Source organism: Macrotis lagotis, chromosome 8 (genome assembly GCF_037893015.1).
Source record: "Macrotis lagotis isolate mMagLag1 chromosome 8, bilby.v1.9.chrom.fasta, whole genome shotgun sequence".
Lineage (NCBI taxonomy): Eukaryota > Metazoa > Chordata > Mammalia > Peramelemorphia > Peramelidae > Macrotis > Macrotis lagotis.
The window spans coordinates 106,204,462-106,221,751 of record NC_133665.1 but is presented as its reverse complement, the minus strand read 5'-3'; the positions used below and the strand labels follow the sequence as shown (position 1 = coordinate 106,221,751).

General features: G+C 41.6%; 3 protein-coding genes across 6 annotated transcripts in view; 2 read left to right on the top strand and 1 right to left on the bottom strand.

Annotated features, from left to right (window-relative positions):
• Positions 1-13,358, top strand: part of CDHR4 (cadherin related family member 4) — a 40,948-nt gene extending 27,590 nt beyond the window's left edge. The window contains 5 exon segments of the mRNA XM_074197980.1: positions 8,910-8,966; positions 9,210-9,285; positions 10,311-10,341; positions 11,355-11,437; positions 11,439-13,358. Coding sequence (XP_074054081.1) covers positions 8,910-8,966; positions 9,210-9,285; positions 10,311-10,341; positions 11,355-11,437; positions 11,439-11,570 — 379 coding nt within the window. The 3' untranslated portion in view covers positions 11,571-13,358.
• INKA1 (inka box actin regulator 1) overlaps positions 1-15,452 on the bottom strand; it is a 63,713-nt gene extending 48,261 nt beyond the window's left edge. For 2 of the 3 annotated variants that reach the window (XR_012470921.1, XM_074197977.1), the window contains exon 1: positions 13,547-15,452. The gene's annotated coding sequence lies outside the window, so the exon portion shown is untranslated. The remainder of the gene's footprint in view (positions 1-13,546) is intronic. The other variant, XM_074197978.1, reaches the window with a different exon arrangement.
• A 945-nt stretch (positions 15,453-16,397) lies between these two features.
• Positions 16,398-17,290, top strand: part of IP6K1 (inositol hexakisphosphate kinase 1) — a 68,981-nt gene continuing 68,088 nt past the window's right edge. For both annotated transcript variants that reach the window (XM_074197970.1, XM_074197968.1), the window contains exon 1: positions 16,398-16,899. The gene's annotated coding sequence lies outside the window, so the exon portion shown is untranslated. The remainder of the gene's footprint in view (positions 16,900-17,290) is intronic.

Here is a 17,290-nt window from a genome sequence, read left to right as displayed (position 1 = left end):
CCCTAAATCTATTCTATCCCCATTTCCTTTCCCCATCCCTATCCCTAATTGTTAGGAATATTTCCCCCTCTTCCCCTCCTACCCCAGTGTCAAGCCTAAAACTGCCTCTTTTGTAACTTCTTCTCATTTTTTCTGATTCTGCCCTTGAGTCAAATAGAACTGGTGAAAACCTTCTTTTCACATGAAAACTCTTCAAATACTTGAATGAATACACACACACACACACACACACATATATGTATGTATGTGTGTATATATATCATGTTCCCTCTGAGTCTTCTCCAGGCTAAACACTCTCAGTTCTATCACTTGCTCTTCATATGACATGAACTCAAGACTCTTTCATCTAGTTATCTTCTCTAGGATATTTTTCATTTTCTACGACTTTTTTTAAACCAAGGAACCCAGAACTAAACACAAAACTCCAAGTAAGATCTGATAAGGTCAGAGTAAAAAGGGAGTCTGACTTTATTTCTGGAAGCTAGGTCTCTTTTAGTGCAGTGATAGATTACATTTTGGGGGGGCTTCTAGATTACACTGATGATTTCATGAAAACCTAAGATCTTTTACTATCTATACATGCTTCCCTTATTCTTAAGTATTCATGAAGCTGATTTTTTTAACTCAAAAATAAAACAATATATTTATTCCTACTGAATTTCATTTTTTACATATTTAGTTCAGTTCTCTAACCTGTTAAGATCTTGGATCCTGATTCTGTCAATCATTGCTTCCCTATTCCTCCCAGTTTTGTGTCACATGCAAATTTGATTAACCATGCTATCATAAAATCATTAAAATTTTCAATATAACATGACCAAGTACAGGTCCCTGGGCTATTTCACTGGAGACTTTCTGACAAATTGACATTAAATGATTATTGACTATTTCACATTCATATAAGAAAAACATGACATATGTGCTCAGAAATGATGCTAAAAGTTAAATTATATTTACTGCATTTTTCTTTCAGTTTAATATCCATGTCAAAAAGGAAACAATATATATTTTAAATCTTTTAGAAATCATTTTTGTTTTCATGAACCTGATGAAAATCAATAAATATGAATGCTTATGCTTTCTTTTACAAAGAAATAATTACACTGAATCTCTATTAGATATAGCTTGGTTTTTGTTTGTTTTTAGTACATATGAAACTATATTTTATTTCCAATATAGCTTTGTTGTTTGTCTGAATCCTCTTCTAAGCTTTCTTCTGCTTACTTCTGTGTTTTAAAAATATTTCATAAACACTTTTTCCTTGTCTTTTTCTTTTACTTTTTGGTATCACTACCATCACTATCCTCTCTAACTTTTCACATATATTTCCCCTTCCCCCCCAAAACCCTCCCTTGTTAAAAATGAGTGTAGTCAAGAAAATATACTTGGGGCAGCTAGGTGGCGCAGTGGATAGAGCACCAGCCCTGGAGTCAGGAGTACCTGAATTCAAATCCAACCTCAGACACTTAATAATTACCTAGCTGTGCGGCCTTGGGCAAGCTACTTAACCCCACTGCCTTGCAAAACACCTAAAAACCTAACATATATATATATATATATATATATATATATATATATATATATGTATATATTCCATGAACTGTATCTGAAGATCTCATCTCATTCTATGCCTCTAGTCCATCACCTTATTTGCCAAAAAGTGGGGAGTGTGACTCATCATCACTCTTGAGTAGTGATAGGTCATTGCATTGCTCATAGTTCTTAAGTCTTTCAACACTGTTTTCCTGTTGTCGTCATTATATTGTAATGGAGAACTGGTGAACAGTTACAACATGCAATCCCCATATGGAAGAGACTAAGGGGTCTTGCTTTTGTTGGAAAACGGATATTTACTATGAATATATAGCAAAAAGGGAAATACATTTTCCTCAACACCTGTGGATACACTCTCCTTTATATCATCTTGGTCCCTAGGGAGACTGCCCACAGTTTCTACAAAGCATTTGTCCCCTCAAGTTCATTTCCTTTAACTTTTATGTCAGGTTTTCAACAAATCCCAGAATACACTTCGATTCTGGACTTCCAATGGCTAACTTCTTACTTTTGAAGCTCACAAAACTGTAGCTATCTCCAATCTCTTTAATAGTGTCATTTTTTTAGCTGTGTGACCTTTAGGCAAGTCACTTAACCCTGATTGCCTCACATCCAGGGCTATCTCTAGTCTTTTTTTTAAGATTTTATTTTGAATTTTACAATTTTCTCCCCAATCTTCTTTCCTCTCCCCACCAGAAGGCAGTCTGTTAGTCTTTACAATGTTTCCATGGTATACATTGATCTAAGTTGAACGTGTTGAGAGAGAAATCATATCCTTGTATTTGCTTACATTTTTTTTAGATTTTTTTCAAGGCAATGGGGTTAAGTGGCTTGCCCAAGGCCGCACAGCTAGGTAATTATTAAATGTCTGAGGCCGGATTTGAACTCAGGCACTCCTGACTCCAAGGCCGGTGCTCTATTCACTGCGCCACCTAGCCACCCTATTTGCTTACATTTTAAGAGAGAGTTCATCCCATTCATATTCAAAGTTATAATTATTAACTCTTTATTGCCCTCCATGCTATCTTCCCTCTGTTTATATTTTTTACCTTTTTTACTTTTATCCATATTCCCCAGTATTTTGCTTCTGGATACCACCACCTTCAGTGTGTTTGCCCTCCTATGTCACCCCCCCCTCCCCTTTTTTTCCCCTTTCCCTTTTCTCCTTCTTCCCTCCCTTCCTTCTGTTAGCTCCCCTTTTTCTGCCCCTCCCTGTCTCCTCCCTCCCCTTTTTCCCTCTTAATACTTGAAAGGTAAGATAAGTTTCTTAACTGAGCGTTTGTGTAAGTTAACTTTAAGCCAAGTCTGATGAGAGGAAGATTCAGGTGGTTCTCAGCTTCTCCCTTCTTCCCCTCTATTACAATAGGTCTTTTATACCTCTTAATGTAATGAGATTTACTCCATTCAATCTCCTTCCTCTTCCCATCTCCTTACTGTCCCCCCTTTTGAGGAGGTGTTATTTTTAAAGCATTCTATCTGAGTCACAGAAAAGTCATGAGTTTCCATCACTTCTGGCTAAGTATATTCTCTCTAATAGTTACAATTCTCAAGAGTTATGAGACCTTTTTTCTCAAGTGGGTATATAGCCAGTTACATCTTCTTGGATAGCAGTTTTTTTCCCTTTACCACTCCCCATTTTTTTAAACCTTTTCATGTGTCTCTTGAGCCTCCTGTTTGATGTCCAAATTTTCTATTAAGCTCTGGTCTTTTCATCAGGAAATGTTGGAAGTCTCCCATTTTGTTAAATGTCCATCTTGTCCCCTGGAAGAGAAGGGTCAGCTTTGCTGGGTAGTGGATTCTTAGCTGCATTCCAAGCTCCCTTGCTCTTTCAGAATATCTCATTCCAGACCCTTTGATCCCTTAATGTTGATGCAGCCAGGTCCTGTGTAATCCTTACTGTGGCTCCTTGGTATCTAAATTGTTTCTTTCTGGCTGCTTGAAGGATTTTCTCTTTTATCTGATAGTTCTGGAATTTGGCCACAACATTCCTTGGTGTTTTCATTTTAGGGTCTCTCTCTGGAGGGGATTGATGTAATCTTTTAATAACAATTTAATGACAATTTTGCCCTCTGGTTCCATGATATCCTGTAATATTAAGTCGAGGCTTTTTTTTTTTGCAAGGCAATGGGGTTAAGTGGCTTGCCCAAGGCCACACAGCTAGGCCATTATTAAGTGTCTGAGGCTGGATTTGAACTCAGGTACTCCTGACTCCAAGGCCAGTGCTCTATCCACTGTGCCACCTAGCCACCCCTAGGCTTTTTTTTTCTCTTCAATGTTTTCAGGAAGACCTATAATTCTCAGGTTATCCCTTCTTGATTGTTTCTCGAGGTCAGTGGTTTTGTTGATGAGGTATTTTACATTTTCTTCTATTTTTCTTTTGATTTTTTGGTTTTGTTTAACAGCCTCTTGCTGTCTCATGAAGTCATTAGTTTCCACAGACTCCATTCTTTTTTTTTTTAGAGAAGAATTTTCTTCATTTATCTTTTGCAACTCCTTTTCCAATTGGTCAATTCTATTTTTGAAAGAGTTTTCCATTTGACCAATTGAGGTTTTGAGAGAATTTTCTTTTTGCATTTGTCCAATTGTATTTTCCAATGATTTGTTTTCTTGTTGCAAGGCATTAACTGTTTCTCCCAAATCTTCCAATTGATTTTTAAACTACTTCCTGATCTCTTCAAGGAAGTCTTTCTATGCTGGAGACTAGATCATATTCTCCTCAGAGGTTCTAGGTCTTTCCGAGTTAGGGTATTTTCCTTCTTGGAAATTTTCTATGGATCCCCCTTTCTTCTGGCCTTTCTTCATTCTACTAAGACCTTATGGTTGGCAAGGGGCTGGTTTACAGAGGTTTGATGTTAAGATCCCTAGAGGCTTTACTAACTGGGTTTAGTAACTCCAAGTGGGCTGGCCAGAAGGTTGTGTTGGTTATTTTCTCTGGAGTGTCTGTGACCTTAATTTGAGGTCCTCTCCCTTAACTTGGAGTAGGTGAATCAAGCTGTAGAGTATTTTAATCTTTGATCCATGGTGGATTTTTCCCTAGGGCAAGGTAATTGCTCTACCTATTCATAGCTGAGGGAGGTCTTCTGCTCATACACTTGGGGCAGAGGTGGGCTGTAATTGTTCTGGGAAGAGGCTTTAGCTGAAATGAAGTACTGGAACTCTCCCTCCAGCTCTGCTGGCAAGCTCCAGACCTTCAGTGCCACAACCAATGCCTCTGCTCCCTAGTTGGCAGATCAGGTTTGCCCCACTTTTAGGCTTTCAGGGTCTAGTCTGCCCCACTGATCAGGCTAGTGGAGCTCTCAGACTCTCACCCATCTGGTCTCCAATCAGACTGGTTGCACTTTCAGGGTCTCGGGATCTCACCCGCCCCACTGATCAGGCTAGTTGAGTTCTCAGGCTCTGACCCTGTCCTGTGCTACCAGCAGAGTCAACCCTCTGCACCCAACTCACCCATGATCCTGGAGGACAAACCTTGAGATAGATCTTCTTCTCCTAGTTTCTCTTTCTGGGTTTTGTGAATCAGATTTCTGTTAAGAGGTTTGTTTCATATTATTCATGAGGGAAGATCAGGAGATTAGCACTGTGTCTATCTTCTCTGCCACCATCTTGGCCGGAAGTCCAATCTCTAGTCATTTTGATTCATATCTGGTCACTGGACACAGATATGAAAGTGAGCCTAGTAACTTAACTGAGCAACCCTCCCACACACACACACACTCTCAAAACCAATTCAAGTGCATATCATGGTATCACCTCGCTGATGTCAAGGTCTTCTTCAAAAATAAAGGACGGGGTAGCTAGGTGGCACAGTGAAAAGAGCATCAACCCTGGAGTCCAGAAAACCTGAGTTCAAATGTGGCCTCAGACACTTAATTGCCTGGCTGTGTGACCTTAGGCAAGTCACTTATTCCCATTGCCTTAAAAAAAGAAAAAAAAATGAAGGACAAATATCATCATCAATTCATAGCTCTACCAGCATAGCATTTGTATGTCTGTCATCTAACAATTTTCTTTTTTTTTTTTTGCAGGGGCATCCTTTTCAATTTGATGGACATGAGGTGTAGAATCTCAGAGTTGTTTAATTTTCATTTCTCTTTCTATTGATTTGATTTAAAACATGATTTTTGATGGTTTGCCCTTTTTTTAAAAATTTTTTTTTAATATTTTTGATACTTTCTTTCTTGGGGAATGGTTCTTGGTCTTGTCAATTTATGATATCAGTTTACTATATATCTTGAATATTAGACTGTCAAGAGAGAATTAAGAGGCAAAGATTAAGCCTCCCCTAGGAATCTTCTAACTATTGATTTTATTTATGTAGAAACCTTTTTAATTTTATGCAATTAACAGCACATATCTTTATCACCTGTGATCTACTCTATCCCATTTTGGTCAAGACATTTTTTCCATTTAGTTTTTTTTCATTTTTTTTTTTAGGTTTTTGCAAGGCAAATGGGGGTTAAGTGGCTTGCCCAAGGCCACACAGCTAGGTAATTATTAAGTGTCTGAGGCTGAATTTGAACCGAGGGACTCCAGGGCCGGTGCTCTATCCACTGCGCCACCTAGCTGCCCCTCCATTTAGTTTTGAAAAGTATCTCTTCCTTGCTCCTCTTATATGTCCTTTTATATCTAGTTCATGCATCCATTTGGAGTTTATGATATGGTGTAAGAAGTTAGTTGGATCCTAATTTTTTTAAACTACTTTTTGTTTATGCAATATTCTAGTCATTTAGTCTCTAGTCATTTAGGTCTATATTTCTGTAAAGTTCATAATTATATTCACATAATTCATTTATGTGTCTTTGAAGGTAGACTCCCAGATATTATATTTTGTAATTATTTTGAAATTCTTTTTCTATCTTTATCTTTTGGATTTTGTTAGTACCACAAAGACTTTTTTGTTTATATCTTCCAATTAATTTTTAGTTGAATTTTTAGTGTTCTTAAATCAGAGGTGTCAAATTTTCTTCATCTGGGTTTATTTTTAGAGTTTCCTAACTTATGGTAGTTTCTCATTGTGATGATGTTTTCTTCTGTTTATTCATATTTGCCCTGTGGAAACCCAGGAATTCACTAGGAATCCTTCTCTTAGCTTCCAGTGACTTCTGACAGTCTTTTTGAACAGGTTCCTTTGGTTTTCCAAATGGTTGCTCTGTTTGGGGTCCTTGTCAATATTTTCTCAAGTGGGTACAGATGAGTTGGATTCCTCTACAATCTTCACTGTTTCCATCTGTGGTGTTTTAAGTCAAAGTTTAAAGAAACTGGTCCTTTGTCTTCTGACTGCTCCTCTGGGAAGGATGGGGGTGGGAAAGATGATTTTAGGGAACATCAGAAGAAGAGAGTCCAGTTGATCTTACTGGGGTCTTGACCATACTGTCCCTAAGTCCTCTGGGTTGGTTGGAGAGAGAGATAGGAAAATGTACTGGTCTTTGGCTCTTCTAAATTTGATATGAGGTAGGAAACCTGGGATCATCTATTTTTGAGAAGCCATGCTGGCTACTGATAGTCAACACATGACTTTCTTTTTTTCTTTATTTCTTTATTTTTTTTATTAAAGATATTTGAGTTTTACAATTTTCCCCCCCATCTTACTTCCCCCCCTCCCCACGGAAAGCAATCTTTCAGTCTTTACTTTGTTTCCATGTTGTACATTGATCCAAATTGAGTGTGATGTGAGAGAAATCATATCCTTAAGGAAGAGACAAAAAGTCTAAGAGATAATAAGATCAGACAATAAGATATCCGGGTTTTTTTCTGAATTAAAGGGAATAGTCCTTAAACTTTATTCAAACTCCAGGGCTCTTTATCTGGATCAGATGGCACTCTTCTTTGCAGACAGCCCAAAATTGTTCCCGGTTGTTGCACTGATGCAATTAGTGAATCCTTCAAGGTTGAACATCACCCCCATGTTGCTGTTAGGATATACATTGTTTTTCTGCTTCTGCTCATCTCACTCAGCCTCAGTTTATGCAAATCCCTCCAGGCTTCCCTGAATTCCCATCCCTCCTGGTTTCTAATAGAACAATAGTGTTCCATGACATACATATAACACAGTTTGCTAAGCCATTCTCAATTGAAGGACATTTACTTGATTTCCAATTCTTTGCCACCACAAACAGGGCTGCTATGAACATTTTTGTACAAGTGATGTTTTTACCCCTTTTCATGATCTCTTCAGGGTACAGACCCAGTAGTGGTATTGCTGGGTCAAAGGGTATACTCATTTTTGTTGCCCTTTGGGCAGAGTTCCAAATTTCTCTCCGGAAAGGTTGGATGAGTTCACAGCTCCACCAACAGTGTAATAACACATGACTTTCTAAAAGTTTATCAATCACTTCTATAATGTTTTATTCTAGAATTTCTCAGAAATTAAAATCAAGTTGACTAGCTTATAGTTTGCAAATTTTTTTTCCTTTTTCTGAAAAATCAGGACATCTGCCTTTTTCAAATCTTGTGCTATCTTTCCCATTTTCCATATCTTTCAAATATGACTGATAGCAACAGTTCTTTTGGTACCTGGAGATAAAGTTCGTTTGGGACACAGGTGTCTTGAGTTATCCAAGGGCAACCAGATGCTCTCCTACTATGAATTTGGGTATCATCTCCTGTTAGCCTTTTTATTCCTATTATTTCCAGTAAGAGTGCCATTCTCCTTAGCTATCACCTTCCCAAGAAAAGGTTCTCTCCTTTCTTGGATCTTTTCTTCCACTGTAGCTTAGGAAAACCGAGATCTTTTTGTTGTCTTAACCTTTCTTGGCAGTCTCAGGTCATTGTGAGTTTTATTTAGCACTTGACACTGCTTTTTCCTCCCTCCCCCTTTAAGTTGGTTTGTTTCCTTGCATCTACATTTGTCTTTTCAGACATGTCCTATTTTCCCACCTCATTGGAATTGTTTCTCTTTTTGTCTTTATTCTTAAGTATCTCCTTTTTATTCTTCTTCAATTTCAACTGTAGAATTTCCCTCAACTTTGAGCCCAGCGGCTATATACACAGAAGATGCTCAGAAAATGTCCATTAAATGGATGGATGAATAGATGCAGCTACTTTAAGATTGGTATAAGATTCTTTCCCTGCCTGCATTATCCAACATCTCCTAATTGGGACTGAAGAATATTTTGTTCTTTAAGTTTTGAGGCCCCTTATTCTACTTAGAGGCTCTTATTATGATGCAAAATAGCAACAGAATTCAACCTTTAATAGATGAATTTCAATTCAATAAGTCATTTTTTTACCCAAATTACTTGTTCCCAATATGTGAAGCCCCAACATGCCATCATGAGAGTACAGATAATATAAGAAATTCCTCTCATGAGGGTAGCATCCTAACCTCACTTATCAACTCCTTCCTTTTATTCTAGGATGGCTCTATGTCGGAAAACATGTGGACAATCCTCCCAGACTCTATTATTGGATGGGTAAAGTAGCAACCTCGTTTTCCCTTTTCTTTCTGGGTTTTACAGGATTCTGATCATCTTCAATCAGTTGCTTGACCCTTCAAAGTCAGTTACTGAGATTCCAGAGCCTCTCTATAGCAGAAGCAGGCTGCTTGGCTGAGGTTCCTGCCCTATTAGAAACAGTTTTACTGTAGGTTTCAAGATCACTTTCTGTCCCTAAAGACATGTTTCTGTTCTTCTTTAATTTTTTTTTCTTTTGCCTAGCACCAAGAGAAATGAAAATTCTTCTGATGAGCTAAGAGAAAAGAAGAATGATGACATGAACAGCATCCTAAGTCTGGTACTGCTAAGCTATTCTAATCAGTGGAGTTGGGGGGCAAGAAGAGGGTATGAGACATTTATTAAGCACCTATTATGTGCAAGGTTGAACTAAGTACTTTATAAATAGTATATCAAAGGGCACACCAGAACTGCTTCTTAAGATATCACTGCTCCTCTTTAACTGTCCATTTTTTTCTCCATCTTTTCCATCTCTTACTTTAAACCTATGCCACCTCCTACTCATGTGGTCTACCTTTTCTACCCAATTATCTCACATTTCTTTGGTATATAATTTTGTGTGCACTTACACATGTACATATATAATTGGCATAGTGAGTTCAAATCTGATTTCAGATATTTAATTGCTGTGTGATCCCGGGCAAGTCACTTAATACTCTTTGCCTCAATCTCATCTGTGGAATGAACAGAAGAAAGAAATGTCAAGCCATTCCATAACCTTTGCCAAGAAAACCCCAAATGGGGTCACAATGACTAAGTTGGACATGGTTGAAAAATGACTAAACAAAAATATGTACATATTCACTTTCCCATAGAATATTAGGTCCTTGAGAGTCCTTCAGTACCTAGACTGTTAACCAGCAGACTTCTTATTTAGTCATTTGGGAACAATTCTCATGATCCTGTGGACCACACGTGGTCCAATACTGATCATGGGGTTGTCTTTGCAAAGATATTGTAATGGCTTGCCATTTTCTTCCGTAGTGGACTAACAGAGGTTAAGTGACTTGCCTAGCCAGCAAGTGTCTGAGGCTGGATTTGACCCTAGGCCCCAGAGCTCTATCCACTGAGCAACCAGACTGTCTCCAATCTGGTAGATAGTAGGTGCTTAATAGATGCTTGTTGCTTGATTGATGGATAAGCATTCTAAATTAGGGAGCTCCCTATATCTAGAATCTTTGGCTAGAGTAGGTAAAGGGTGTAGCAATTCTGGGTATTAGAACTAGGTATTGGTTTGGGTGAGAGTGCACATGAGATGGATTGCTAAGAGCTTCTCTCTCATTTTCTTTCTTTTTTACTGAGTAGCAACAGTTTGATGGCAGAGCCCAGGACCCTGGTAAGTTCTATACTTTAATCCTAACTCCTTCTGCAAATAAAGGGACACACTGTCACAAAATTCAGTTTGGAACAAGTGCTATCACTCCCACCTTGGTCCTTTGGGAAAAAAAGGAAACTCCCTTGGCCAGACTCCCTGTGCTATTTGCTTTAAGCTTATTCATACTTTTCCTTCTCATCTGAGCTGAAAGCAATTCAGGATTTTTAGGGCTCCTGACCACTCTGGCTCTCTAGCCTTTCTTTCCCCTCTCCTCTCCCTTCTCCCATGCCTGCCCCCCCCCCCTCTCTCACACAGTGATTTTTTTTTTCAGTTCCAAATTTTTTCCTTCCCTTTTCCCTACCTGAGAAGACAAGAAAAACAAAACCCATTTATGGAGAGAGAACAGAATATCCTTCAGTTTTTCACTTTGAGTCCATTAGTACTCTATATGGAGGTTGATAGCATGTTTCATCATGAGTCCTTTGGAATTATAATGGGTCATTGCATTGATCAGTGTTTACTCAGATCAGAGTCCTTCACAGTCGATTATCTTTACAATATTTCTGTTACTATGTAAAATGTCCTCCTGACAGTTTACTTCACTTTATATCTGTTCATACAAGTCTTCTCAGTTTTTTCAGAAACTATTCCCTTCTCATTTCTTACAGCACAATAGTATCCCATTACATTATATACCATTACTTGTTCATTCTCCAACTGATGGACAATCCCCTCAGTTTTCAATGTTTTGCCACAACCAAAAGAGCTGTTATATTTTTGTACATCTGGGTCCTTTATCTATTTCTTTGATCTCTTTGGTATATGGAGCTAACAGTGGCACTACTAGGTCAAGGAGTATGTACAATTTAACAGCTATTTTGGGCATAGTTCCAAATTCTTTAGCCTTTCCTGCCTTGGGACCCCCTTTTTAGGAGGTCATTGTGTAGGTAGATGAGAATGGCTGGCCATATGCTACCTTCCTCCCACACCTGCTTTTCATATCTAGTTACAGGCAGAGATTATCTCTTCAGTAGCAAGACTGGAGCGCGGCGCTGGCTCTGAGGACAATCTGAACAGCAGGGACAAAAACTGTTGTAAGAAATTAGTAGCTGTGTGGTTTTTTTTGGAAAAGGGTGAGATACATAAAAGGAATCCAGCTGACTCACTTCCCCTGCTGGTCTCACCCCCTGCTGTCTCTTGACTCCCCCCCCCCAGCTCCTCCCTTCCTCTTCTACTACCTCAGATCCTAACTTCCAGTTTGTGTTTCACTATCAGAATGATATTATACAATAAAGGTGTTATTTTATTGTTTTTGTGAGATTGAAGGTCAATAGGATAACTCTTAAAGAGGTCCCAAAGAAGCCTCAGTTCCTTCTTACTGTTCTTCCATTTTCCTCCACATCTTTAAAGAAATTGTAGAGGGTTACTGGGGACAATGGGGACAATATTCATGATTTTATTCTTTTGATATTCCATACCATCAATAACTGTGTTTGATCTTCTGAACTTGAGAGAATATTATAGTTCCCTTGCAGTATGCTGTTCCAACTTAGGAGTAGTAGTCCCTTAAGCTATCACTATCTAGTGAAGAAATCAGTATTAGAAGAAGCAAGAAACTTGGGCAGGTTTTAATTATTACCCTCTCATTTCTACTTAATAGTAGATATTAGATAATTAGATAGTTGCAAAGGATACAAAAACGATGTAAAAATTTTATCCAGATTATCTCATTCCACTTCACAATAACCCTCAGAGTTATTATCATCACTTGATAGATGGGGAAAATGACCCAGAAAAGAGGTTGTTTTTTTGCCCGGGATCTCACACAGCTAGAAAGTATGTCTCAGACTGGATTTGAACTCAGTTTTCCCCAACTCCAGATTCAGTACTCTACCAGTCATGCCACCTGGATGCTGTAAGAACAGTTACTCTATAAGATGTAGAATGTTATAATTGCTTGCCTTCACCTTACCTTCCAGGCATATTCTGGAAGGATTAACAAAGGTTTTTTTCTTTTAGAAAATTATAAAGTGCTTTGAGTTCTCTGATGATTGATAATAAATGAATATAAGCTGTTATTATCATTATTAATGTGTTGAGTATGCCTAAATCTTCCCTTTGTAGTCTGCTTCCCATTCTTGGGAAGTAGAAAAGGGACCAATTTTACCACTAGTTTTGCCTGTTTCTTTTATTGTATCCCAATCATCAACTAGCTTGGTTGTCAAATTCATTTTAACAAATATTAGTTATGTATCTATTTTGTATGCTAAGCATTGGACATATGAAGATGAAATATAAGTTACTGCCTTCAAGGTCCTTACAGTCTAGTGGGTGAGAGGACAAGACGTTTACAGATATGTATAAAGCAAGATTGCTTGAGGAAGAGGCAATGGAGAGATCCAGATAAAGCTCTTTAGGAAAACTGAGGATAGAGGATCATTTTCTGCTGAAATAATCAGGGATTTGATGGAGACACTAGCACTTAAGCTGGGCCTTGAGGAAGAAAGATCTCAACTGGTGGAAATAAAAACAAATGGTGTATCCCATTCAAAGAATAGTACCCAGGTGTGAGAAGAGAGCAGGACAAGATCAAGGAGTAACAAATAGTTCAGTTTGACTTGAGCTTTTGGGGAATAAGGAATTGAGTAATGTGAAATAAGACTGGAAAATTGGAAGCCCTTCCTAACCTCTCAATTCCAGTGCCTTCTCTCTGTTAATTATTCCCTATTTATCCTGTATATAGCTTGCTTTGTATTTATTTGCATTTTGTCTCCCCCCATTAGACTGTAAGGTTAAGTGTCTCTTGATTCTGTAATTCCAGAGTTTAGCACATAGTAATCTTAATATTGATTTGATTGATTGGAAGGTCAGCCAATAAACATTTATTAAGTACTTATGTAAGCATTTAAGACCTTCTGTTCTAGGCTCAGCTTAAATGCTGAGGATACAAAAAGAAAAAGATCAAAGAGTTTGCCCTCAAGAAGAAGAAAATCTAATGGAGGAGCTCATAATCTAATAAATGCTTTAATTGACTAAAAGTTAAGTTGCTTCCAGACTGTGAAAGGCCTTAAAAATGCCATATTAAATGCTATTTTTCTTATGGGCAAAAGAGCCTGAATTCTAATCAAAATTGGGGAAACCTCCCCAATAGGTAATTTGAGCATTTGCTTCATGTCATATTTCACTTTACTACATGAAAGGGGGTTTAGTGGTCCTGGAGCTTTACCTAGTGGTCTGGTATCCTGAGGAGCTTTCTTTCTTGATTGCATCACCAAAAAAAAAAAAAAGGTCCATTTCACCCAAGCTGATGAGTTATATCCAGTATTTCTCCCCTTGGACATTTGGATGTGAATGCTTTGACTCGTTTTTTCAGTGCAACTCTCCAAAATTCATGTCATCCTGTATGGACAAGCAGGGAGGTTGTCTTTGCGTGATTACAGCCTAGTTGTTTGCAGGTAGCTTAGGAGTCCTACCTGGGTTTAGGTCATCCTTTATTGGGTCCCTGGAGATCCAGAAAGTATTCCAGCTGGTGATATCAGAAAAAGTTTGAAGTTCTTTGGAGGCCCTGATTGGGTGAAGCTTAAGCCTGTCATAAAGGCTTTGACCTTTGGTGTGCTGGCTAGTTTGCAGCTGCTTCAACTTTTCAGGATTCCTGGAATCCTTTGGCAATAACATGGGAAATGCCCAAGGTCATGGTTTTATGTAGGAGCCCAATCTCAGGGCCAAATTCTTTTTTTTAAAGCCCTAACAAGCCTCATTAGTCAACGCTACTATAGTTATCACAGTAATAATTGAGTCTAATATGCTATTGGGATTTCCCCATGGAAGGCTCATTCTCTTTCCAATGATATTTGGGGTTTTGCCGTCTGATCACTGAGGCCATTTGGGCTTTGCTGCAGCGCTAATAATAATGGCCCATGGGTCTGAACTTCAGGGAACTAGAGGGCCCAGAGCCATGGAATTTCCTTATTCCTCTGACCTGAGATGGCCCCATTTTTTATAGTCCCTCAGGCTAAGGAAGAAGTTGCCAAAAAAAAAAAATGAAACTGGTTTCTATGAGGGGAACATTTATTCTTTTAGGACCTACATTTGCCACTCTTGCCTGATATCTCTGAAGATTAGCCAAATAAAATGTGTCAGAACAGGTCTCCATGGCACCTAGTAAGAATGTTTAAGTAGGTTGCTTTACAAAGGCCAACACAGGAGGAAAACAACGTTAATGCTCCATGGAACTGAAATGTCATTTATGTAGGTCCAGGCAAAGGTGCTGCTCCTAAGTCATCCATCCTTTCTCATCCTCTTGTCATCCTGTAAATCCTCCACCCAAGCTAGTGGATGCCTTCAAAGATAATGTGTTTTATTACTAGGAGAATACTAGTGCTAGGGTTGGGCTACCATTTACCACTGTTATAACTTGATCATATATCTTGGGTACCTTCCATCTCTCCTCATAGGCATAGGTTATCCTGGATATCCTCAACCTCTTTACACCAACCAGTTGTCTTTTTTCTTTTGAGAGATTTGCCTCAACTGCCTTACACCAATTTTGATTCTTTAGAGATAATGATCAGAGGCAGGACAGCAATAATAGAAAGCATATTCACCTTGAAGCCAGGAGACCTGAGTCTGAATCCAACAAGTCCCTGATTTAAAGTCATAGAGCATCAATGGAAGGATGGTAGCCTTAAAAAGATTTGGATTTTTTTTTCTTTTTAATACAGGTAAGGCCTATGCAATTTCCCCAATACAATGTAGCTGATCTCTCCCCCCAACTTAGCTGGGAGTCCAGCTTTGTCCGGGCAGTCCATCTGGAGCCACTGGGCTGCTGAAGAAGCAGAGGCCACCCAAGAAGGGGCGGGATGGGCCGGGGCTGACTTGACCAAGGTCACAAAGGTTGTGAGGGGCACAGCCAAGTGCGGTGCATTCTTTCAAGGAGATATTCCCCGCCTTCTCCAAAAGCCCAACTTTTTTTTCCCACACCCCACAATCCAGCTGATTGCAGGCAAGGCCAGGTGAGGACGAACAGGCCTGCAGAGGCCGGCCATTGTCCTCATGGTGTCGTCAGTCAATCGGGGGTGGGCCGCTGGACTCACTTCCCCATAGAAACCGAACCTATTTGGTTCTGGGGATGCGGGCAGGGGCCGGGATCCGCCCCAGGCCCAGGCCCAGGCCCAGGCCCAGCCCCAGCCCCAGCCCCAGCCCCAGCCCCAGCCCCAGCCCCCGGGCCGCGCGAGGCGAGGTATCGAAGGCAAGGGCATGGCGCCCGGTGGAAGCCCAACCGAAAGCCCCGCCGCGTTGGCGCGCTCGGGCGCCTCTCTGAGGGCAGGCCTGGGTCCGGCCGGGGGCGGGGCGGCGCCGCGCTCAAGCCCGGGCCCCGGGGCCCACGAACTCGCGGCGCGCGGCCCAGGCGCAGAGGCCCGTCATAGTCACGTGCCCTTGGCGTTGCGGACCTGAGTAGGCGTTGGAGGCGCAGGAGGATCTCGACTGACGGGCCGCACGACCTGTCAGCAGGGGGCGCTGACCCCAAGCGGCGGGCGAAGCGGCCTGTGATTGGGGAAGCGGCTCCGGCGAGGGGCGTATTCCTCGCCGGTATGGTTGTTATGACGCCGGGCCCCCGCCCCCTCGGCTGGCCGCCATCTTGTTGTTGATTCGTACCCAGTCCGGGCCGAGCCGGGAACGGGTGCGGAGCGGCCGCTGAGGGGCCGCCGCTGTCGGGGCTCAGCCGCCGGCGCTGCCTGCCTGCCGGCTGGGCGGGCCAGCCCCTGGAGGCCCGGGGGGCCCAGCCCCCGGGGGGAGCCGCGGCCGGCAGCTGCCGGGCCCCCCGCGGGTGAGTCCCGGGGAGGAAGCCCGCGGGGGGGAGGGGGCTTGCGGGAGAGGCGCCGACCCGAGGGCCGGGGGGGGGGCCTGGAGGAAGGGGCCGGGGGCCGCCGGGAGAGGGAGCCCCCGGGGGGGAGGGGGAGATTATGTAACAACGGCGACGGCGGCCCCCGCTGACAGCCCGGGCCCGGCCGGGGCGACGCGGGCTGATGCTTCCTCTACAGACGAGGGAGGGGAAACACGAACACCCGGGGATGCGGGCGCGCACATGGGCACGGGGGTGCACGGAGGCCGCACGCCTGTGCCCGGCCGGCCGGCCCTGGAGGACGGGGCTCGAGGCCCTCCCGGGAGGATGCGCCGCCGCCCGCCCCGCCTCACCCCGTCCCCGGGCTCTGCGGGGGCTCCCCTCACTGCCCCGGGCCAGGCGTAGCCGCCCGGATGCTCAGTAGTCCAGGCCGGGGTGCGCGCTGCATGAGGATGTGCCCGCTCAGCGGGAGGCCGGCTTCAGAGCCCCGCAGCGCGCTCAGTCCTGGCCTGCTACTGCCGGCATCAGAGTCCTGTGCCCAAACAGAACGGAAAAGAGCTTTTTTTTTCCCCCTCGTGTCACTCCTGGAAAAGGTAGTTGCTACTTCTCGGAATGAAAAATATCTCTTCCGGCTATTGACTTGTGTTCACCATCTCTCTGTTTATTTCAGGGTGCCCTTCTGCGCTGTCCTCTTGTTTATACCTACCCAAAGACACACACAGTTGACAAACTAAGAGGTACTTATCTTGTTTCTATGGTTTGATAGCAATTTTAAATATTCATACTGCTTGGAACGTTGATGTGAATGATTACGATTTCATTGATCTTCCTTTGGAGAAATGAGTCTTCTGCCAACTTCATCAATTGGAAGCTGTCTTACTGGTATCTGATGTTCAGATGTCAAGTTAGGTTACTCTGAATTCCATTTTACCATAAATCCCAAGTTCAAACAGTGCTGAAATGGAGTTTGCACAGAAGCCCGAAAAATGAATATTTATTTGCAAAAGTCATTTAGTTGCCTTCATTTTGATTTGTGAATTTGAGGGCTTAGAAATTGGATCCATGGAAGAAATTTCAGCTACAGCTATTTTATTGTAAGAATTAGTTTCTCCTTCACCTTAATCCCCA